This window comes from Diadema antillarum, unplaced genomic scaffold (genome assembly GCF_040938485.1).
Source record: "Diadema antillarum isolate AM-2024a unplaced genomic scaffold, OU_Dant_1.0 seq00000506_RagTag, whole genome shotgun sequence".
In the NCBI taxonomy this organism is placed as follows: domain Eukaryota; kingdom Metazoa; phylum Echinodermata; class Echinoidea; order Diadematoida; family Diadematidae; genus Diadema; species Diadema antillarum.
The window spans coordinates 127,678-148,995 of NW_027271461.1; the positions used below are offsets into that span (position 1 = coordinate 127,678).

General features: G+C 37.5%; 1 protein-coding gene across 1 annotated transcript; it reads left to right on the forward strand.

Annotated features, from left to right (window-relative positions):
* The first annotated feature begins 26 nt into the window (after positions 1–26).
* LOC139733923 (lysosome membrane protein 2-like) lies at positions 27–17,636 on the forward strand. Its single transcript, XM_071644737.1, has 13 exons — positions 27–191; positions 3,933–4,071; positions 6,176–6,333; positions 7,311–7,452; positions 8,277–8,477; positions 9,564–9,705; positions 10,179–10,248; positions 11,291–11,472; positions 12,439–12,557; positions 13,431–13,504; positions 14,119–14,170; positions 15,280–15,474; positions 16,270–17,636. Exons 2-13 carry the CDS (start codon positions 3,949–3,951, stop codon positions 16,309–16,311), a joined length of 1,500 nt encoding a protein of 499 aa, XP_071500838.1. The 5' UTR covers positions 27–191; positions 3,933–3,948; the 3' UTR covers positions 16,312–17,636.
* The last annotated feature ends 3,682 nt before the right edge of the window (positions 17,637–21,318 follow it).

The window sequence follows — 21,318 nt, forward strand, 5'->3', positions numbered from 1 at the left end:
GATCGCCCAGTGTAGACATTACCCATCAGGCAGTTATCACTCTGTCGGGGCTGCGACACTTAGGGGGCAAAATTAATGAGCTCAAGGGTGACGCTTCAAATACGAGTGTTGCCACCTGGAACCATGCATTACTAGCATATAACGGGAGTGTAAGCTACAAACACCAAGTGTGTCAGAATATACTGTATAAGGTAAGTACACGTACTATACAACCTACTCGCCATTGTATTCCTACTGATATTTGATCTTTTCCGTCTCAGCGGACGCAGCCATCCAGCGCAATTCCTGATCAAAATCGTGAAACCATATGCATCTGAGTCAAATATTGTTTCTACGATAACAGCAGTGGGTATGCTTTATGTACATGAGATTTGGTGAATGAAATGGGTAGGGAATAGACTAGGGAATGTCCCCGTTGCCAAACTTAATTGATCAGAAAATCACTCTTCGTATTATCGCGGGTTTTACTCAACCTTATCCATTATTTATAGTGTGTGTGTGCATTTCGGACAGCTTTATCTCTCACACGGCGATCCCTTTTTTAGCGCATTGTTGCAATACACATACAGGTAGGTCTACAATACTGCGTGAGGGTACGTTCTGCCTCTATTGTTAACTTTATGTTCGCCAATATACCTCCTTTGTTAACACACTTCCGCAGTTTGGGACAACCTGTCGCAGGCAACTATAGTCCCCGGGGATTCGGCTCAAGCATGGCACACTCTGGTCAGGGTAGATCTAAACACTCCCAAAGCACCGTTCATGATCTGCGTACTGATGTGCACAATACGATAATCGTATAGGTCCTACGGTTAACTTTATGTATACCACGGTGTCCTGATGTCGACGAGACGAACTGATAAGGAAAGTGAAAAAAAAATATTGCAAAACTGCTCAATGTCATCTGAAGTTCAAGTGCAATTCCACTTCAAGTTTCAAGTTGGCTTGAATGAATCAAACACTAGGGTCAGAGAGCAGCTATAGGCATGAGACTTTGAGGGTGACTCAACCCCGCCCTCGTTCCGGGAATTTAAATAACACATTGGTGGTAATTAAGCCGTAAGAGTGTATTTCGGCCTACAAAATAGGTCTACTCGGTATATTGACTTAATTATTGTTATTGAAAATGAATATTGTCACAAGGAATGTGACTTTTCGAGGTTGGAAATCCATATAATTTGGGGTATTGTTTTGGGGGTGTTTTTATGTTTTTCTTGAGACGTAAGAAAAAGCTTGTCGGACGTATGAGTGTGAAAAAGATCCTTTGAAGAACGAGTTTTACTCCTCATCCAGATGCCTGTAGTGCGTGACTTGATGCAGGTGCAAACAAAATAGTTTATCTAAATCGCACATAAAGTCAAAAATTACTACAGAAATCTGAAGTATATTATATTTTTAAGAAATTAGCGATCAGTTACTACATCTAAAAGTCGAGATGGAAAGTTCTACAAGAGTTCAAGTTGCATGCTTGATTTACGAAAAAATAAATATCTTGGATCGAAAAGGTGCACCCTCAAATTTGACCTGAACTTGATATCTTAATTGTGAATTTCTCATTTTGTATAGTAGTTCCGTAGTTTGGGTGCTCCACACAATACACATCACATAACTTTTATGGCGGGGTGTGCAGAGGTATAACGTTCTTCCTACTACAAAGCAGAACTCCGATTGGAATGGATCTCAGAATGGAAGGTGATATTTAGGTGAAAAGATTTCTTTGGGTGACGCGGAGATATAGACGCCTCTAAAACATTAACCCATATTCTTTCTGACACGTAGACGAAATGAAGGAGTTCACTGGAATGATTGTGATTTATTCGGAGATAATAAGCGCAAAGGAGATGCAGCATGAGCAACATAGTGAGAAACTAGTTTGACAACGGCGTAGATTGCTCCCCGGAACTGTGCTAACAAAACGTTTGCATAATACGTTCATGAGAACATGCCGAACAAATGGTGCAGAAAGAAAGTCAGTAACCATCTAAGAAGATGAGTGAATTCGAAAGAAGAAAGCAGAATTTCTGAGATTGATACGAAGTCAAATTATTTCGAATTCAATTAACTCGAATTATTGCTGGTGTAAAGAATCGTTCTCTTTTGTTTCCAGCTCTTCCTTCTCGTAATACAAGTATGATAATGTTATAGTATTACCACGTAGGCCTATGCAGATAGATATTACATAGCAATAAGTGGTAAATGAGTCAAGTCGGCTGCGCAGTGTTCATGTTTGGAGAGAGAAAGAGAGAGAGAGAGAGGGGGGGGGGGGTGACCGGGGGATGCGACTGTCGAAAAGGCTAACAGAGGGGATAATGGAAATATAGACCTATTGAAAAACGGACGCCAGAGAAAACTGTCCACAGTGGAAACTATTCCACTCTCTTGTCGATGGGATCAGACGACTAGGAAGCCCTATACTATGTGCAGCTAATCCTCCGGAGTGAAAGGTATGTATCTCTTGGTATACAGGTGTAGCCGGCATTGATAAAACATTTCAGCGACGTGTCCGGCCGTCCCACAGTGGAATCAATGACACATCTATAGTGGAACCAATTTGTGTGCAAAACAGCCGGAGACGTTCTGCGACGATTGCCTTCATAACAGCAAAGCTTAATAATAATAAAAGTTTGAGTGACATCTTTTGGACAAGAAATTGCTTCGGTATAGGACGACATCAACCTTGGCAACTTGACAGCAGCTATATACGAGATTGAACGTAATGAGAATCTACAACCATTAGCAACACTGAGTGACATGCTGTCTTTGCTCTTGGACAAGATGAACTCAAATAGGCCTATACCGCGGGAGAGTACACCGACTCCAAGGGCAGGCCTGTGCCAGATCCTTGTCGATGAATAGCACTAGACAAAGTTTGTGGACAGCGCTTGGAAATGATGACAGAAACTGTTCATGACAGTGTTTGGTTCAGATCATGCATGCAGCCACTCGCTGGTAACTTCCTTCTCATAACGTGATATGCCTGGTTGATGCCATAACAATTCTTTCTTGCTCTTTTCGAGAGGACCAAAAGTGTCGACACAATTTGCCCCTTCTCCAGTTCTTAAACAAGAAATTAATTAAGTGAGATCTTTTTACGTGCGTGAGTTGAGATTCTGTCATATTCTGTCCCTGCTTGTCTACAGTATTCCGTCCTTCCTTGCCAGTAACTCAGTAAGCCCGAGCTGATCTGCGCTCTCGATAAGTAGACGCAGGTATTGTTATCGCTTCATTGTTCACAACCGTCAGTTGATCGATGACGGTGTGATTGACAGCTCTTTTCTATAGATAAAGTATTCCGTGGGTCAGCATAATGCGGTGATGATAATTCATTTAATTCGGGATGCCCATCCCCGGCATTATCTCTGTAATTACCATCTACTATGACTTGATTGTGTATAATGTACGTGCTTGACTTTCTGGGGTAATGTTTCTATAATTCCGAGGCAGGTATAACCCATTCTTTACAACACGCATTTCCCATAGACACATGCCCGAGTATACTCGGGACTCGTCCTCAACGGGTTATAGGCCCCCTGCAGTCCATCTTGGGAACTTTTCTCTCAAGCCTAAACATAAGCCTATCTGTCGGTTATGACAAACTGAAAATATGTTAACAAACCAATGCACAGTAAGCATGGTAAGCGTGTTTGGGATCAAAGGCGATTTATAGAATTGATACTTGGCAGGTGGATGGGAATGGGTATGAATAAGATGACGAAATTGATTTGTTTGATTTTGTTATTTTTTGTCTATACATTGTAGTACGTGGTATATGACTGTAATTGATTATTATGAATTAACATCATTATTTTGACTACCACATATTATTTTTCTTGTTCTTCAGTGGATTAGATTTGAGGAGAAGTGATATTCAGTTGCTGCATTATTTACGAAGGATATATACGCTGTTGTTGTTGTTGTTGTTTGTATCGCAGTCGAAGTTATCCCACCATGAAACGGAAGACGAAGACCTGTCTCCTAGCAACCATAGGTGTGGTAGGAGCGATCATTGCTGCTATTGGTGGAGCGCTTTTACATTTCTACCCAGTCATCTTCGACGAATTATTGCTGGAGGTGAGTTACTACGAGAGCGACGTATTGCATTCAACATGGATACGGAGCACTAACCTCTACCGCATAAGCACAAACAGGAAACCAAGGGTATTTTAGACAAACTGCATCATCATCCTCAATTTACCACATGATCCATGAAACAGCTTTAGGTTCCACTTATTGTATAGCCGACATAAACAATGATTTTAGGTTTTGTTTTTGTAAAGCGGGTGTCTTTGTTATGATCGGCTGGCACGTGGAATCGATCCTTCCTGGGATTAGGCATTTTGTACATTCTGTCGAAAAGAAAAAGTGAAAGACGGTTTGAAAAGAATAGAATTACCTTCTGTAAGTTGTACACGATTCACCCGAACAAACAATATGAAAACTCCAAATCAAAACAAAAGAGCAAAAAAAAAGAAAAAAAAAACCCACACAACAATAACAACCGTCACTGGTGCTGTTGCCTTGATTTATATTTGTGACATTTTCAAAATAACTCTTTTGGCAGTCTTGACGCATAAATCAACTCAGTTACATGGGGGGGGGGGGCGTTTCATAAAACACGTTATCAGTGACAACTGTCACATTTCGGTGATAAATTCTCTCTGAGCCAATCAGATGCAAGGATGTCAGTAGCATATAACAACTATGGCAACTTGTCACTGATGACAAGTTTTATGAAACGGGGCCCTGGTATGTCACTCATTACCATTATCAACTTGTTTCTTAATGCCAATGGCACCACGAGAATAGTGTGTTCCACTGTCCATAAACACTAAAAGAAGTTCTTGTATGTATATTGGATTAAGCTGACGTTGGAATAAAGTATGACTGTCTCATCCAGGAGTGAACAGATCACATTGATAGAGGTAATACAGCCGGTCACGTGATAAAGGTGCAATTCAATTCAATTCAATTCAATTCAATTCAATTCAATTCAATTCAATTTAAAAATTATAGTTTGTTTATTTCGATCATCAAAAAAGAAAAAAAGAAAACATGATCCAAATTGGTACAAGTTGTCGATTTGTCTTTCATTCATCTGATAAAGACAGGTTTCTTTTTTCGAATACAATATAAAGTATATGCACGAATGATGTCATTAAAATAGGAACAATGCACACTTTGTCATGGTAACAAAAACAAGTAAGTAATCATAACGACGGAAAACAGTGTTCCGCTTTAAAGCCAAGCTTGTAAGACGTGGAACACTGGAAACAAAACAACGACAGCACCAATTTGTTATACCAATAAAGTATATTCATATTAAATTCATCTATCATATACCATCGTACATTAACATTGCTCGTTGATATGATGTGCAATGTATGAGGAGTTTCGAAAAGACGACATCGAAAGTAGAATAAGTATAGTGGCCTTTCTCTTGCTCATGGCTATATATTAGCTTTGTCGATAGAGCATGGATTTTTTTTTTCTGCTCTATAATTTATCAATCGTGGCAAGCTTTCTGTAAGAGTGGGTGTTGTGGGCACCGACTCGTGACACCACACTAATTTTGGGCGTTATCCCAAGAGGAAATCACAAAGCATTGTGGGAAGCGTCACGAGGTCTCATGAGATATCAAATTTCCTTAGTCAGCAAAGATCACATCCATTAGATATCTGGTTAAATCAATAAAATTGTAGCAGTACATAAATTCATATCACAAAATCGTTACTGATAACATGATATATCCATGACAATGTTGTATTGTGATTGAGATAAAGAGATATATTGATAGCTGTTAACGATAATGAAAATGTAATGATGCCAGCAATGATGCGGCGAGCATCAATACGATTACCTGATTTTATGATTGTTGTCATTGTTGCTCTCATTTAACTATATTATTATCATTGTTATTATTGGTATTATTGTTGTCATTGTATCATTGATTATCGTCATCATTCTCATTTATCATCTTCGTCTTCATCAGAAAGAAAGAACTAAAGGAAAATCCAAGTTGTTAAAGAAGAGCAAAAAAAAAAGAAAGAAAGAAAGAATATTAATTGATTGCGAAAAGGTATCCAATATGTACTCTGGCGTTATCTTAAGGACGAAGATTTCAATGGTTATCTCGTATTTCTGCCGTTCCCCTTACGATGGTGTTTCTACCTTCTAGAAAACTCGTCTGGTGAAAGGCACCATGGGGTACGCCAACTGGAAGAATCCTCCAGCGGACATCCACCTCGACTTCTACGTCTGGCATCTAGAGAATCCACTGGAGGTCGAGAAAGGTCACAAACCCAACGTCACCCAGCGAGGACCATACACATACAGGTACTATACTGAAAGCAGGTATGCCCTGTACTGAAAGGATGTACCATGTATTACATATTCTATGCGTGCAGAAATAACAAAATCAAAACATTGAAGCATTAATAGACGCGCGTTTTCCATGATGCTGAGTGTGCAGTTCAGGGCCCCGTTTCATACAAAATGTTAGGATGGCAACTCTTGCTGGAATGGCAATTTCCAATAGCAACAGCCAATCAGGAAGCTGGATTCTTTTCATTACCATGACAATTGCCATTCCAGCAAGAGTTGTCATCGTGTCAACCTTTTCTGAAATGGGGCCCAGCTGATCTCTTCTATTGTGTCGAGTGCTGCTGACCCACAGTCATTGTGTTTTGTTTATGATAATAATGACGGTTATAAGTTCATAATCGTAAGCTGTATTTCTTTATCGTAAAAAAAAAAAGAAATCGAAAAAAAAAAAGAAAACTAGAAAACAAAAACTTCACAATGACAAATATACGCAGGTAGATTCAATTGAAGTTCGACACACTGGCTGTCTTTATACTGTTGTACAAGAGGTGTATAGTACTTCGAGCCAAACTCACCACAGTTCGAAGACTGCACAATTATCATTTTTTTATTGTATATAGGCATGTTCTGCTCTTTTGATCGCTTTAACAAAATTTGAGCCAACAGTAACAAAATCCTGAATAATTCACGAGGTCTACTTTGAATATGCTCGCCCCTTTCATCCCGGAAGGGTCTTTCCTTTCGATACTACAGTATTTATCGATTACGATAATTCTATTTACCTTCATTGACATGGTATACCACGTGTATTTAGTCCTGTGCAATTGTGTCTGATAATCACGGGGAGATATTAGCATGGCAAAGCAATGAAATGACATGAAGTGCACAGTTAAAGCGATATTTTGACCGGAATTTGCTCACATGCTATATAGCTGTGGTATTACTGTGTGCATGTAGTTATTGTCACTCCCCAATACTCTGTCATTCAGAGAATCACGGGAGAAGGTCGATGTCGTGAAGCACGACAACGGGACACTGTCTTACGTCCAGCCGCTGTCATTCGTCGTAGATCCCGATTCGGAGTATGACCCGATGACAGACAACATCACAACGCTCAACATTCCCTTATTGGTAAGATATCATCAATATACATTGTACAACAAACAACATAGGAGAATGTGTATAATCGGGTGCTGTTCGTTATTTCGAAGGTTTGCTATTCCGAAGGCTCGTTATTCCGAAGGTTCGTTAATCCAAAACACACAATTCCCTATACATCGGAGGTTCGGTAATCCGAAAATGAAAAAGGGTTCGTTAATCCGAACATTTGTGGCGTTATTCCGAAGGTTTTGTTATTCCGAAGATTTGTTAATCCAAAAATGAAATTCGGAATAGCAAACCTTCGGAATAACGAATCTTCGGACTGAAGAGCCTTCGGAATAACGAACCTTCGAAATAACGAGCTGTATAGCGCGTGACAAAATATTATGTCAAATACATGTTTAGGCCGACGAATAATTCTGACGTTGTAACCTCTTGAATCTGCTGAGTTGTCCCAAAAGGAAGGAATTAACAAAACAAAGACATAATGGCATTTATTAGCTATATTTCATGAGCCATTAGGTTAGGTTCCTTATCAAGGTCAAACGATAAATACACACACACACACACACGCACACACACACACACACACACACACACACACACACACACAAATCGAACAAAACAAAACGAACAATGTCGTTCTTTTCACTACCATTGGACAGTTCGTGTGGCTTTTCTTCAGTATACTCAAGGATGTATCATGCCTCCTTGGTATACTTCATTCTTCTTTTTATACAACGATCCTTGCTATTATAGCTTTTAGGGTTAGTCATCATATACATTTTTGTTGGTACTTCGGTCTCACTTGACCAAAATGTTAAAACAGGACTATTTCTTCTTTTTTATCGCAGACGGTGATTGATCAGTTACAGTTCACGCCGGAGCTTGTACAGTACTTCTTTAATGAGCTGGCAGAGCTGTTCATCAAACACATTCACAGTACGCACACCGTACATGACTTTATCTGGGGCTACTTCAGTCCTCTCCTCGCCTTGGCCAAAATTCTAGAGCCAGACAAGGTCCCGAAAGATCACTTCGGAATTTACGTCGATGTGAGTATATCGAATGTAATCCCCCCGTATTGTCTGTCCGTCTGTCTTCCTCTCTTTCTCTTCCTTTCTATCAAACACACACTCTCTCTCTTTCTATCTTGTTCACTATTTTTCTATCCATTTTATTTTTTTTTTATTTCATTTCATTCATTTGTTCAAGCACGGTAACCAAATTCAACCAATGCATGTCATGATCCGAACACCGTGCGAAATGGCTGCGAAATGGTCTAGAGTTCCTAAATTCAATGTGCTCTGCATATACGTGACAATTTATGTTCAGGACGATATTCTTGTCATTAACACAAGCGGACAGGAAAAAAAAAACACCAACAAAAACATAAAACAGGGGGACATGACAGTGCTGGCGTTAGTATATAATAATGGCAGGTCCATTTAGGTAGATCACCATCCTGAAGTGTAAATCAATCAAGATTATTCTTCTTATCATTATTATCACTGATATCATAATGTTGTTATCACTTGATGTAATCATTTTTATCTTAATTGTCAAATTACAAATTCAATCTTAAAGCAATCCATAAATGACAGAACCTTTCTCAGTATTCCACCAGCTCCGATGCAGGCATCATATCTTTATTGTGTTGCTTGAAAGTTTGCATGGTGATATAAATGAGGAAGAGAAGTTTGCGGTAACGCCATGTGTATGTAGTCCTTGAGAGAACTATTGTTTGGTTGGAAAAGACCCTAGAAAGAGGAGAGTGCAAGAGGGAAGTGACATTTAATGATTATGTAGGAATGGCCTATCAGGAATATATTTATATTCGATATTGTCATTCATTGTTCCCGTTTTTTTTCTCATTTTCTTGACCCTTTATTTGTCATTGGTCTGCACTTCAGAAACGATTCCAAATTAATCTGTAGAGTGACAGCTCGCGATATAAAGAAAAGCTAAGTTTCAAATTTCAAGTATGAGTGATTAGTAATTACCGCCTTCAGCTATTAATGAAAATTTTAATCAATGTGTGTTTTGCTTAATTTTATTTTGTTGGTCTATTTTTAAGTTACAGCCTATGGGGTGTAAAGTCCAGAGTACAATTTTGTCGTTGTTATCTATCATGCCAACAGAGAAACAACTCTAATGACGGTGTGTATACCGTGTTCGATGGGGTGAAAGACCACACTAAGACAAGCAGCGTCGATACGTGGAAAGGAATGGACTCTCTTCCATACTGGACTACCAAATACGGAAACATGTTGAATGGCACAGGTGTGAAAACGAGACCCACGCAGTGATTCACTGTTTAACGGCATTTTCAAACGTATACAAGTGCCTTCTGGTATACAGAGATTGTTTGAGACAAACAAGACTTGCCTCACATAAGATCAACTAATGATATTTATATGCAAAGTGACATCAGTGTGTTGGATTGTGTCAATGAATATGTCGATTGAAAACCTTCTATTGCGTATCATTGGGAAGAAATAAATGCATTAATTTGAATACCGTCATGTTGCTTCCAAGCTTTTTACAATGATATGATTGAATAACTTGACAATTATAATGATAATGATATCAATGAGAATAGTAGTAAATAGTAGTAGTACTACTGATGATGATTATAATAAAGATAACAATAGTATCAATATTGCTTATTCTTATTATAATGATGTAAGTGCTGATAATAACCTCGCACCTTTACACCCTCGTGATTTATTTTCCTAAATGATCCTTTCACACAGACGGGACATACTTTGGTCAGCTTCTATCCAAAGAGGACAGCCTGTACATCTTCGTCTCGGATATTTGTCGGTAAAATTGAATGAAATATAGCGTATATGATTCACTATAGTGTTACTATTTATTTTTCACTACTTCCACTTATATCGATCGTAATTAGGCCGTTTATCAAAATATGGCAGTGATTATTGATATTGTAGCAATAATGATAAGAATGATTATGATGATATCATTGGTTATATTGTTATTTTCGTATTTACTGCTGTTACTATCATTACTTTCTCACTGTAAAGATAGCATGTTTGTATTTGATATATGATATTAGATAATACAATAGTATATCACAAATACTATCACATTAGTATTAGTATTATGATATAAGTGCAATAATGACAATTATTTCGGCGTTTCTGGTCTAAAATATTTTCCCTCCCTGAAATCCTAAATTAGTGCTCGGACGCTGTAGACCTATAAATATGTACTGAAAAAAACGCTATAGCACAAGGAGCCTTGATACATCCGCAAAGGTCCTTTTAAATACCATATGCCTGTAGGCCTGCAATACTGCATAAAGACGTCCTCTGTAAGAATCGTCCTATAGTGTAATTCGATGGTGTGTTTTGTATTATGGTTATGACGCGTGTGTTCGGTCATATCTTTACATTTATTATGTTATTGGCATTATGTGATAAGCTGAAGAGACAATATAAAGTTACGATGTTGATGGTAGGATAAGCGTGTACTGTTCTGACAATAATTTCTACCTCCTCTGCTGCTGTAAACTATGGGTCAATATAAGTTGTGAACTGCTTTGTTTTGCTTATTAAGCACGTAGCAACTGTCATGAATTTGACGTGAATTATGATTCCAGGAAGTTTGTATGAGGGTCTTGTCTTCATCGTCTGAATAAGCCCATGAATATTTTAATACAATGGTAATTAATTGACTGCATCATAAAAAAAACCCAGTTTGAATAAAAACAATGGTGTGAAAATCGCAGGCAGACGAACAGACAGACAGACAGACAGACAGACACACACACACACACACACACACACACACGTCTGCGTCAAATCTTTTGCATCGTATTAGTTATGTCTACTTTACTTGGCAGATCTGTGAAGACGACATTCCACAAGGAAACGGTGACTCGAGACAACCCAACATGGCGCTTCACAGTTCCGTCTTCAGTCTTCCAGAACGTCTCAGCGAATCCCGACAACGTGGCCTTCTGCACCCCCGATGAGAGCCACTGCCTTCCCGGTGGACTTCTTAACATCAGCTTGTGTCAATTCGGTTCGTGCACCTGTTTGCTGTCCATCCGATCTATATGTGTTTTTTTCCCGCCTGTTTTCTTAGCTTTTAGTCTGTACAGAAACGAATAAAATTAATCATCATTCGTCAAATAATAACGACGGATTAGAGATATTTCATATTATATCATATTATTGTGAGAGAGTATGTTATTGGTATTCTGTTGTCTTGTGCGTATACCATTTGGAACGTTATTTTGCGGGGATCTTGTGTGCATAGATATTTTTAGTAGGTAGTTATCTTCGTTATTTTGAGTATCATAACGATGATGACAAAGACAACAGTGCATAGTGTGTTGTAATGAAGAAAAAAAGAAGCATCCGGGTATTATTGAACATAAAAACAACACTGTGTCAAGAATAGCTCCACGCTCTTCCTTGTATAGTTTACCATTATTATTTCCTCACCAGTGTGAATTGAGGCAAGGTCATGGGTCCTCGGGTGGTCTCATGTTCTTCCGCGTCGTGATTTTTACAATCTATTCCCATTTTTTTTTCTCGTGACACACAACTGGTTTATACGCTGTCCAATCATACACAGATACACACAGTCGTATATCATTTTCCTGCGTGTGATATACAAAAATTATGTTCTGTTATTCCGGCACACACACACATTCACAGAGTCAGACATTTGCCTACGTCTTGTAATAATGTAAAAGTGTGCTGTGTAGATATTTTGTTCTTCAATCACACACAGTTTCGAGTATGACAATACGTCATTATTTTATTGCTCATTCACGCCTATATCTGATTTGCTTTTAGATTAGGGCCTAATTATCACAAATGTGTTTGATACATAAAACTGAAACGCCGAACAAAATGATTTATAACTTTATTACCTGGAAAGCTATAGTCCAATGCCACATGAAGGAGATCTTGATCTATGTATGTGTAGGGTCTACTGTCTGCTTTTGGTTTGCAATGATCCCATTATTCTCCTTTCCAGGCGCACCGATATATTTCTCGCTTCCACATTTTCTCCACGCTGACCCGGAAGTACTTGAGATGGTTAATGGGGTTCACCCAGATAGGGATCTACATGAAACATTCATAGACGTAGAGCCCGTAAGTTGTAAACACACCGAAATCCTGCTGTCCATTATGTCGGCTTTCGTTTACAGATCAAGTTGACAACATCACAATATACAATAGCAACATCTTTGAACCACTTTTCGTACCACTTGAATAACTACCACTTCTACAATTTCTACCATTTTATTCCATGGTACATTATTGATAGGGTATGTGCATGAACTTTTGCGTTAACTGCTCCCTTGATAATTATGTATAACAACTTCTATCACCTTTGTATATTACTTATCATTACTTCTCTTTCTATATACACCATATTGATTCAATGTTGAGTTATACTGTACTTCGAATTTATCCCCACATTGCGCATATGCAACTTCGCTGTATACTTACAACTGCTGTTTACTTTTCCTATACTTCTACATATAGTTCATGTATACCACTTCTGCAGTTCACACACACATATTGCTACAACTTGTCTAACTGCCCGTTTTATTTCAACTACCGCTGATATGGCTATGACCACTATTACTACTCTAGTGCTCTACTTCTTGAATTGATATGAAAAAATTAGTGGCACAGAATACATTTCGGACGTTACCATTCTTTCAAAGAAATGAAAAACACGCTTAACTTTGTCATGCTTGAAACAGAGAGAAACTATCTTTCCTTGAATTAGAGAGCCAATATTGAAAACAAAGGTCATAAGAGATAGCCTTGAAAATCAAAACCTCCATCGAAAGCAAAACCTGAAATCCCCACAATCCTGTGGACTATAATGGATGTTATTAGGAAATTTTCTTGGTATTTGTATACGGCGTCAAATTCCTCATCTTTCCTTTGTCTTATGAAGAATTACTAATTCTTTCTTTTGCCCCCACCCCCCCCCCCCTCTCTTTTTCTCAGTATACTGGCGCACCATTGAACATCTCAAAGCGGAGCCAAATAAACACGCATCTGCAACCGTATCATTTCATTGAGTGAGTTTCATTTTGAATGAAGATAGTAGGAGTATAGCCCTACAATGATTTTGACTTTATATATTATGTTCATTGTAAAACAAGACGATTTTATCCGTAAACTTGCATTATACTGTGTGTTAAGATTTTGGTCAGATAAGAGTCGGGCAAAGCCAACGCAAATATTTTTGTGATGTCATATCCGTCAGTGTATGATTTAGGAAGGAAATGTTGACAATGGTTGATGAAAAAATGTGATCAGGCAAATGAAGTGGTCCTTGAATCTTGTTAGTATTATCGTCATCAGTAGTGCTCGGGTTACGTTAAGGCGGTATCATTGTAAATGACATAAAAAGGCTTATATAGACCATGATGGTGAAAAACTTGGCAGTAATAAATGCGTGGCATAGTATGATGAAGGATAGGAGGGCAATAACATTAAGTTTCGTTTCGAGTTACGTTTTACTTCATTATACTTAAAACTCATGCTGAAGTTTGTTGTTCACGATTTTTGTTATGTAAGTATTAGAGAATCAGTGACTTCAATTATCTACAGTTTCTTTGACATTTTTTTATACGTTTTAATCTACGTTTGTGTATGATATTCTTTCTGACCCTTTTCTTGTCTTTTTCAGCTTCTATAGGCATGTACCTGAGGCCTATGTACCTCTCGTTTGGATGAACGAGGTAAATTCTTAAAGGGATCGTACAGTTTTGGTTGAGACCTAATTTCAGGTTTCTAAATTTTTTTTGGTGAGATAATGGGAAACCTCTAATGAAATATGAAAGAGCATGTACTATGAGGAAATCAACGTTTATTTGATGAAAATTGGTTTTGAAATTGCTGAGATATTTTAAAAAAAGCGATTCTAATAAAGTGTGGGACCCACACTTTATTACGATCGCTTTGTTTTCCATTGTTTTTGGATGTTTAAGTCATTCCAAACCTGATTATCATCAAATAAACTTCGAATTCCTCTTAAAATGGTATGCTCTGTACTATATCATAAGTGTTTTCTTGGTATCACGCAAAATATTAAAAGCCCAAGTCTCATCTCCACCAATACTGTACCATCCCTTTAAGATAATGATTATCATACGATCTTTTCAAGTGTCCACTTTCATTCCATCCATACACACTAGATTGTTCATATTATTTAACTCAGAATTGTTACAAACACAAATTAGCACACTTCCTCATTGAAACCCACACGCATACCACCCACACACACACACACAAACATGACAGAATGTACACTTTTCAGAGCGTAATATAAGATACAGACGCAGACCTTTCCACAGCTTAATTACAATTTTTATCGTGATCACAAAAATACATAGTGGAGTCCACATCTCTCGTTCACCTGTGCTTTAGCTGGCTGTTCATTCAGAACGGCGATGTATTTCTGTACTGTGTGGATTCGTTTCAAATGACTTTTCTATGGGTCATGGTTCGATTGAAACATTTCTATAGCTTTCAGTAATCCCATTGTATGAAGAAACAACACAAAACGAAGTGAACTGTGAAAAGAAAAGAAAATGGAATGTTGAGATATTACATCTTTTAAGATGACAGTGATATCAATCACATCCATATACTATAGCACGCCAGTTCCATGCAAATGAAATACTAAGATAAACCATGACCATCCTTTAACTTATTTATGCGTGATAAGAATCTGTAGTAAAGCGACAATTTTTAGTTAAACTGCATGGAACACAGAGTAGAGATAGGCCCACCAACACTTCAGCTCTCAAACTATAGATGTATCTGGATTTTCTCCTTGAAATCGCAGAGAAGTGAAGTTACCAAGGAAGCCGCCCAACAAATTCGTAACCAGCTTCGGGTTCCCCTGGCTATAGGAAAATACGGTCCTTGGTCAGTTTTAGCTCTTGGGCTGTTCGTAGTCTTGCTCGCAGTCGTCTGTCTGGGCTGTCTGTGGCGGAAAGATAAGGAGTCGCTACACGTCCAAGGAAATGAAAATGCAAACGTAAGTATCAACTTCACGTATGTTTACTCCTTAATGGGATGGTGCATGAGCAGAATCTTTTTGTCGGACTTGTAAAAGGCAAAAGAGGTATAGTCTCCGATCAATCCGATAAGTAAAAACCAGACAAGCGAGACCACTCTACACGAGTATAATCATTATGCTGTCATGGTGTCTGTACTATACAACTTGTAAACTCATTTATTTATTTTCTATCAAGAAACTTCTTTCCTGATGTCATGTCAATATACATCTATATGAAACAAATAATGGTCAATCACAAGACATTCACCATCAAGGACTTGACGTCTTTAAAAGGTCTTCGGAGGCAAAAGGTCATAACTCTGGTCAGCTAACAATATCGATTTCCACCCACAATAATTGTTAATGATTGCAGAATCACCATCATCACTGTTTGTTTCTGAATACATGCAACTTTTAAGAGCGATATAACGGAAGTAATTTTGATATGTCATTGTATTTTGTAGGGGTGTCAAAAAATCGCATGCATGGTTGTACAGGAAATTCACAGACAAGTCAGGCAGGTCCTAAAAAATGCATTGATATTCTAAACGAGACAGGATCATAGAGAACCATAATTATCATGTCGCCATCGCTTTGTCAAATTTTCGAATTTCAAAATAATTCATTTTTTTTTATTTACTGTCCGTTGATAAGTGCATCGACTATGAAACTGGCATTACGATAACGTATTAGTGTGGATCAAGTATCTCTTATTAATAGTTACGTCACTTGCATTGCCTTAAAATTTTGTGATTTTTCTCCCCTCATGTACAGAACGAGTATAATGCAAGTGAAAGCGGGAGACTTCTGATGTGATCTGAAATTTGGGACAACTCGGAGATCAGTACTATTATATAGAGTGGATGAGGCGAAGTTTGACTGTCTCTACTCGAATAGGGATGGTCCCATGCTCAAGAGTTTCTTAGATTGAAGAAGTGCAATAAAACGCTTAATGTAGTAATGTAGATGAATCTAACTGGACAGATTTTAGAAATCCAGGGAGTCTTGTACTTGTGTTCGCTGTCACAGCATGCACATGACTTTGTCTGTACCGCATGAATCACTTATAATATGATGGAAAAAAAAACCACGGTAAAATGAAACCAAAAGTACTTAATTGTTAATGGAGCGAGGAGATCAGTAATGAGGTGATTTGGAAAGAGACAACTCAATCAAGTTATAAGTGTCTTTACTATACAGAGGTGTAAATGACATAATCCTATATGCACTTACCTAAGAGGATATAATGTTGTAACAGGTTACTGTTTTAATGAAGCAATTAAGTGAAATCAATTGACAACTCTACATATGAAATGTGTGATGATGCATGCATGATGTTGTGGGAGATTACAGCAGAGATTTGGCAGTTCATTGATTTTTATAACATTTTTGTAAGTGCAAAATTGCATGATCAATAATGTGGCTGCTAAGTTTCGACGATTTTTCTTTATTCAAGGCGATAATAAGGGGATATGTTCAGATTCTACAGTAAAGTATAGGACTTTCTTTGTGCAGTAAACTATCATATGAGATAGTATCATTAATTTATCATGAATTTATGATTAATTATTGTATCCATCGACCTATATCGTTGTTACGAAGCGCAAGCAGGCGATAATAAGAATTCAGATGTATCTGAGGAATAATGGTTCTAGAGCATGCACCGCACGGTTTGCAAAAGAGATTTTGTTTATGAAAAATCCTTAAGCAACGTGTTATACCCATTGAAACCATCAAAACAATGTGTGAAAGGAATACCAATCCTCGACTGACATGAATGTGTACGAAGGGTTTGCTCAATCTATATTTCTCACAAATTCATTATTTTCCTTATATTGTGACAATTACAGTAACGACTCCTAGTTGTTTCGCCAGAAATCCTCAAATTTCATGTGAACCAAGTTGTTGGTATGAGCCAGTGGAGGAGGTTGTAAGTGTGTATTAATAAAACTCAACATAATTATGAAACAAAATAGCTTGAGCTTCTGATTAGATGAGATAAATCCCAAGAATGGTGATGAGAAGTACGAAAATCACTTTGCTTTGCTTCGATTTATGATGTCAAAGCTCCCAGTTTGTCGAAATTCGGGAAGGGACATGCATGGACCGCAATGAGTCATGCTAACATACCTTGATTCGAACCGGAGATATCTTGCAGTTATGAACAAACCATTTCTAATCTGTACTAATTTTTCCTGTAAAGTGTTGAAGAATAGAAAGATTGTTTCAAGGAATATTCCTATGTATCTACTCTTTGAACTCATTGCTTGGTATAGGCATGCAGTTTGCGTTTCAATTATAAACGGCTCGCTTCGATGGTACAGTGTAATAGACCAATGGACATTTCTTGGATATACTTTAATTGCACGGTTGACGGGTATTGTACAGGACTCTCAAAAGCCCATTTGAGGGCTCTACCATGAAGTCATCTTTTGGTTGCCTTTGGCAACAAAATAGATTCTCATAACAACATCTAAATAGCCATGCGGAGAGTGTGATTTTTAATCACAGGAAGTACGCAGGGGTTGCAGAAACGTTTGTTAGTTAGTTAGTTAGTTTGTTTGTTTGTTTTATTTCTGTTCGAGAAGCTGATCCGCCGAGGAGGGTGGTACCTGGACTACCTAGAGGAGTCGAGTCGAGGGAGCACCCCACCACATACACACATCAGGATGAAAGTTCTTGATCGACATTGTTTCATTTTTTTTAAAAGCAAAAATGGGGTGGGGGTGGAAGGACTGCAACACCCAGCCACCTCATACGTTTTGTCTAAGTATTTCATGCAAGTCCTAGATTCAAAGACGTCCATGCGATGTTTGAAGACTACCGATTTTGCCATATAAATGTCGCGACACATAACACACTGAAATGAAAGGCAATGTACTTAAACCTATACCTTGAGCTTGCCACTATACCTATATTGTTATCAGGTAGACAAAAATTTGTGAACATTGAGCCGAGTGAGAACGCATCTCACGCTCTGGCTATTATAGCCATCTTATGAACACTGTATTACAGTTGTTGTGTATATATAATTATATATATATATATATATATATATATATATATATATATATATGTATATATATATATAATATAATATATATACATATGTTTATATATAGACATATATATATATATATATACATATATATTTTTTGTTTTTGTTTTGTTTTGTTTTTTAGCAGGACTGAAATTGTAGGCCTACATCATGCATGTATAAGAGCAGGAACGTGTTTTTTTTTTCTGTGTACAGATTTTGATTTTAAATGTGTAAAGTGTTTATATATGTATCACAGGAGGCGATAAGTAATAGACATTATTTTAGAACAGCAAACCTCATATCACATATGTTATGGAAGTTTATTAATGTATGTGCGTATGTATAAGTTGTATGCAATGTAGTTGTCATAGTGAATGGACGCACATTTCTGCGTTGTCTGATTAAGCTAATAAAATGCAACAATGACACTCATATGTAATGTGTTTATGGTCACTTTATATCGTGTATTCACATTTAGTATACAGGAGGAACATTGTTCTTTCTTTCTTTCTTTCTTTATTGTCTTCTTTATAAAAGCAGGGTAGTCCCATTCAAGCCGCAAGGCCTGCTTTCCAAGGGAGCCCTGCTGGACAAATCACATTTATGATACAATAAAATACATACATAACAATCACATGCAACATACACAATAATACATTTCATAAAAGTGGAGATCCTTTGTAGAATAGATAAAGCGAGAGAGAGAGAGAGGGGGGGGGAGAGGGAGAGAGAAAGGTGACAGAAAGAATACATGTGTACATCTTTCAAAGAAACGAGAAATTAGCTACTGCTGGTAACCACCTGGATGTTGCGGACATTGCGTTTAAATAGGGGCAGTGAGGCGGAGGATTTGATAAACACAGGTAGTGAGTTAAATAGCGTCGTTGCTGTGTATGAAAAAGACTGCTTTTTATACTCGGTCTTGGGTTTAGCTAAATACAGTTGGTGCATGGAGACTGATCTCGTAGAGTATGGATTAGCTCGTTGTGGTAAAACTCGTCTTAGATATTCAGGAGCAAGGCCATTCAGAATTTTGTACATAAATACATTGTAATTATATTCCAGTCTATGTTTAACGGATTGTAATTTCAATGAATCTAACATAATTTGAACAGGGGTATCATAAGGTGCATCTAAAACTAAGCGACAACATTTGTTTTGACACCTCTGTAGCCTCATTAAGTTTTTCTTCGACAGTGAGCCCCACACAGTTGAACAATAATCAATATAAGGAAGTATCAAAGTGAAATATAAATGAAGGAGTACTGATTTCGTCAGGCAGTGCTTAATCCTTCGCATACATGTAAGCGAGTTCATAATTTTCTTAACGATATCATTAATCTGAAAAGACCAATCTAAATTCTGATTTACAATAACACCTAGATACTTAAATTTGGTTACATTTTCTAACAATTTGTCTTCCATTCTAATTTGCAATTTAATTGGATTTTTCTTCCTTCTACCAGAAATTAACATAACTTTGGTTTTATCGGTATTAACAACTAATCCATTTTCATTCAACCATTTACATAAAACATTTATATCATTCTGTAACTGTGTTTGAACAGCCTGTACTCCATATCCTGAAGAAAAAACGGTTGTGTCGTCTGCGTACAATGAAATATTCGTACTTATATGAAAAGGTAAATTGCTTATGTCATTAATGTACATACAAAATAGAAGCGGGCCCAGTATTGAGCCCTGCGGTACACCGGAATATACTGGAAGAAAATTACTTCTTACACCTTTGTATGACACCAATTGCTTTCTTCCCAATAAATATGATTCAAACCATGATAATTCAATACCGTCAATACCAAAAAAACTCAGTTTCTTAATAAGAAGATCATGGGGAATTATATCAAAAGCTTTCCTCAGGTCTAAGAAGACAGCACCAGTAAATCGACCTTTGTCAAGGTTATCGTATAGCATTTCACAAATTTCCATTAAACACGTTGAGGTGGAGTGTTTACTCCTGAAACCAGACTGCCGATCACTCAACAATTCTTCTTTATGTAGGTATCCCATCAATTGAGAATGAACTGCTCTTTCTAACACTTTGGAAACAATTGACAAAAGAGAAATAGGACGAAAGTTATTTAGTTCATGACTTGCTTTTGCTTTGGGAACAGGGACTACTTTAGCCATTTTAAAATCATCAGGGAGACGCCCAGATTGTAGTGATTGATTAAGAATGCACACAATAGGAATGGCAACCAATTCAGCACTAAGCTTCAGCAGTCGAGGGTGGAGGTCATCAAGCCCTGCAGATTTCGAACAATCTAGGTTAAGTAGTTCTTTTTTAACAAATTCAAAGGTGATCTTGTCAAATACAAAGCACGATTGTGCTTTACTAAGTCGTTTAGTAGCATCTATGCTGTTGTGGTTGTGTCTCACTTCACCGGAGTCTTCTTTTCCATGAATTGACTCAGCGACTTTACTAAACATATTATTGAACTCCGTTGCTATTTTTAAAGGATCAGATACAATTTTCCCATCGATGACAACATGTGAAGATGCGTTACATTTACTATCAGGCAAAAGCCCTTTTACTATATTCCAAGTTGTTTTCATATCAGTACTTTCCTCAATCCTGTTGCGGAAATAAGCCCTTTTCAACTTTTTATTCAAAATATTAGCTTTGTTTCTCAATGAAATATATTTCTCCCACAAAACAACAATTTTACTTTCATCACAAATATTCTCATGTTTCATCTTATCATATTGACGTTTATAATAATCTCTATTCCTTGCTACTTCTTTATAAGCTGAATTTATCCATG

Coding starts and splice junctions, on each gene's coding strand:
- LOC139733923 (XM_071644737.1), top strand. CDS start 3,949: ATGAAACGGAAGACGAAGACCTGTCTCCTAGCAACCATAGGTGTGGTA. Junction 6,334..7,310: donor CGAGGACCATACACATACAG/GTACTATACTGA, acceptor TCTGTCATTCAG/AGAATCACGGGAGAAGGTCG. Junction 8,478..9,563: donor ACTTCGGAATTTACGTCGAT/GTGAGTATATCG, acceptor TCATGCCAACAG/AGAAACAACTCTAATGACGG.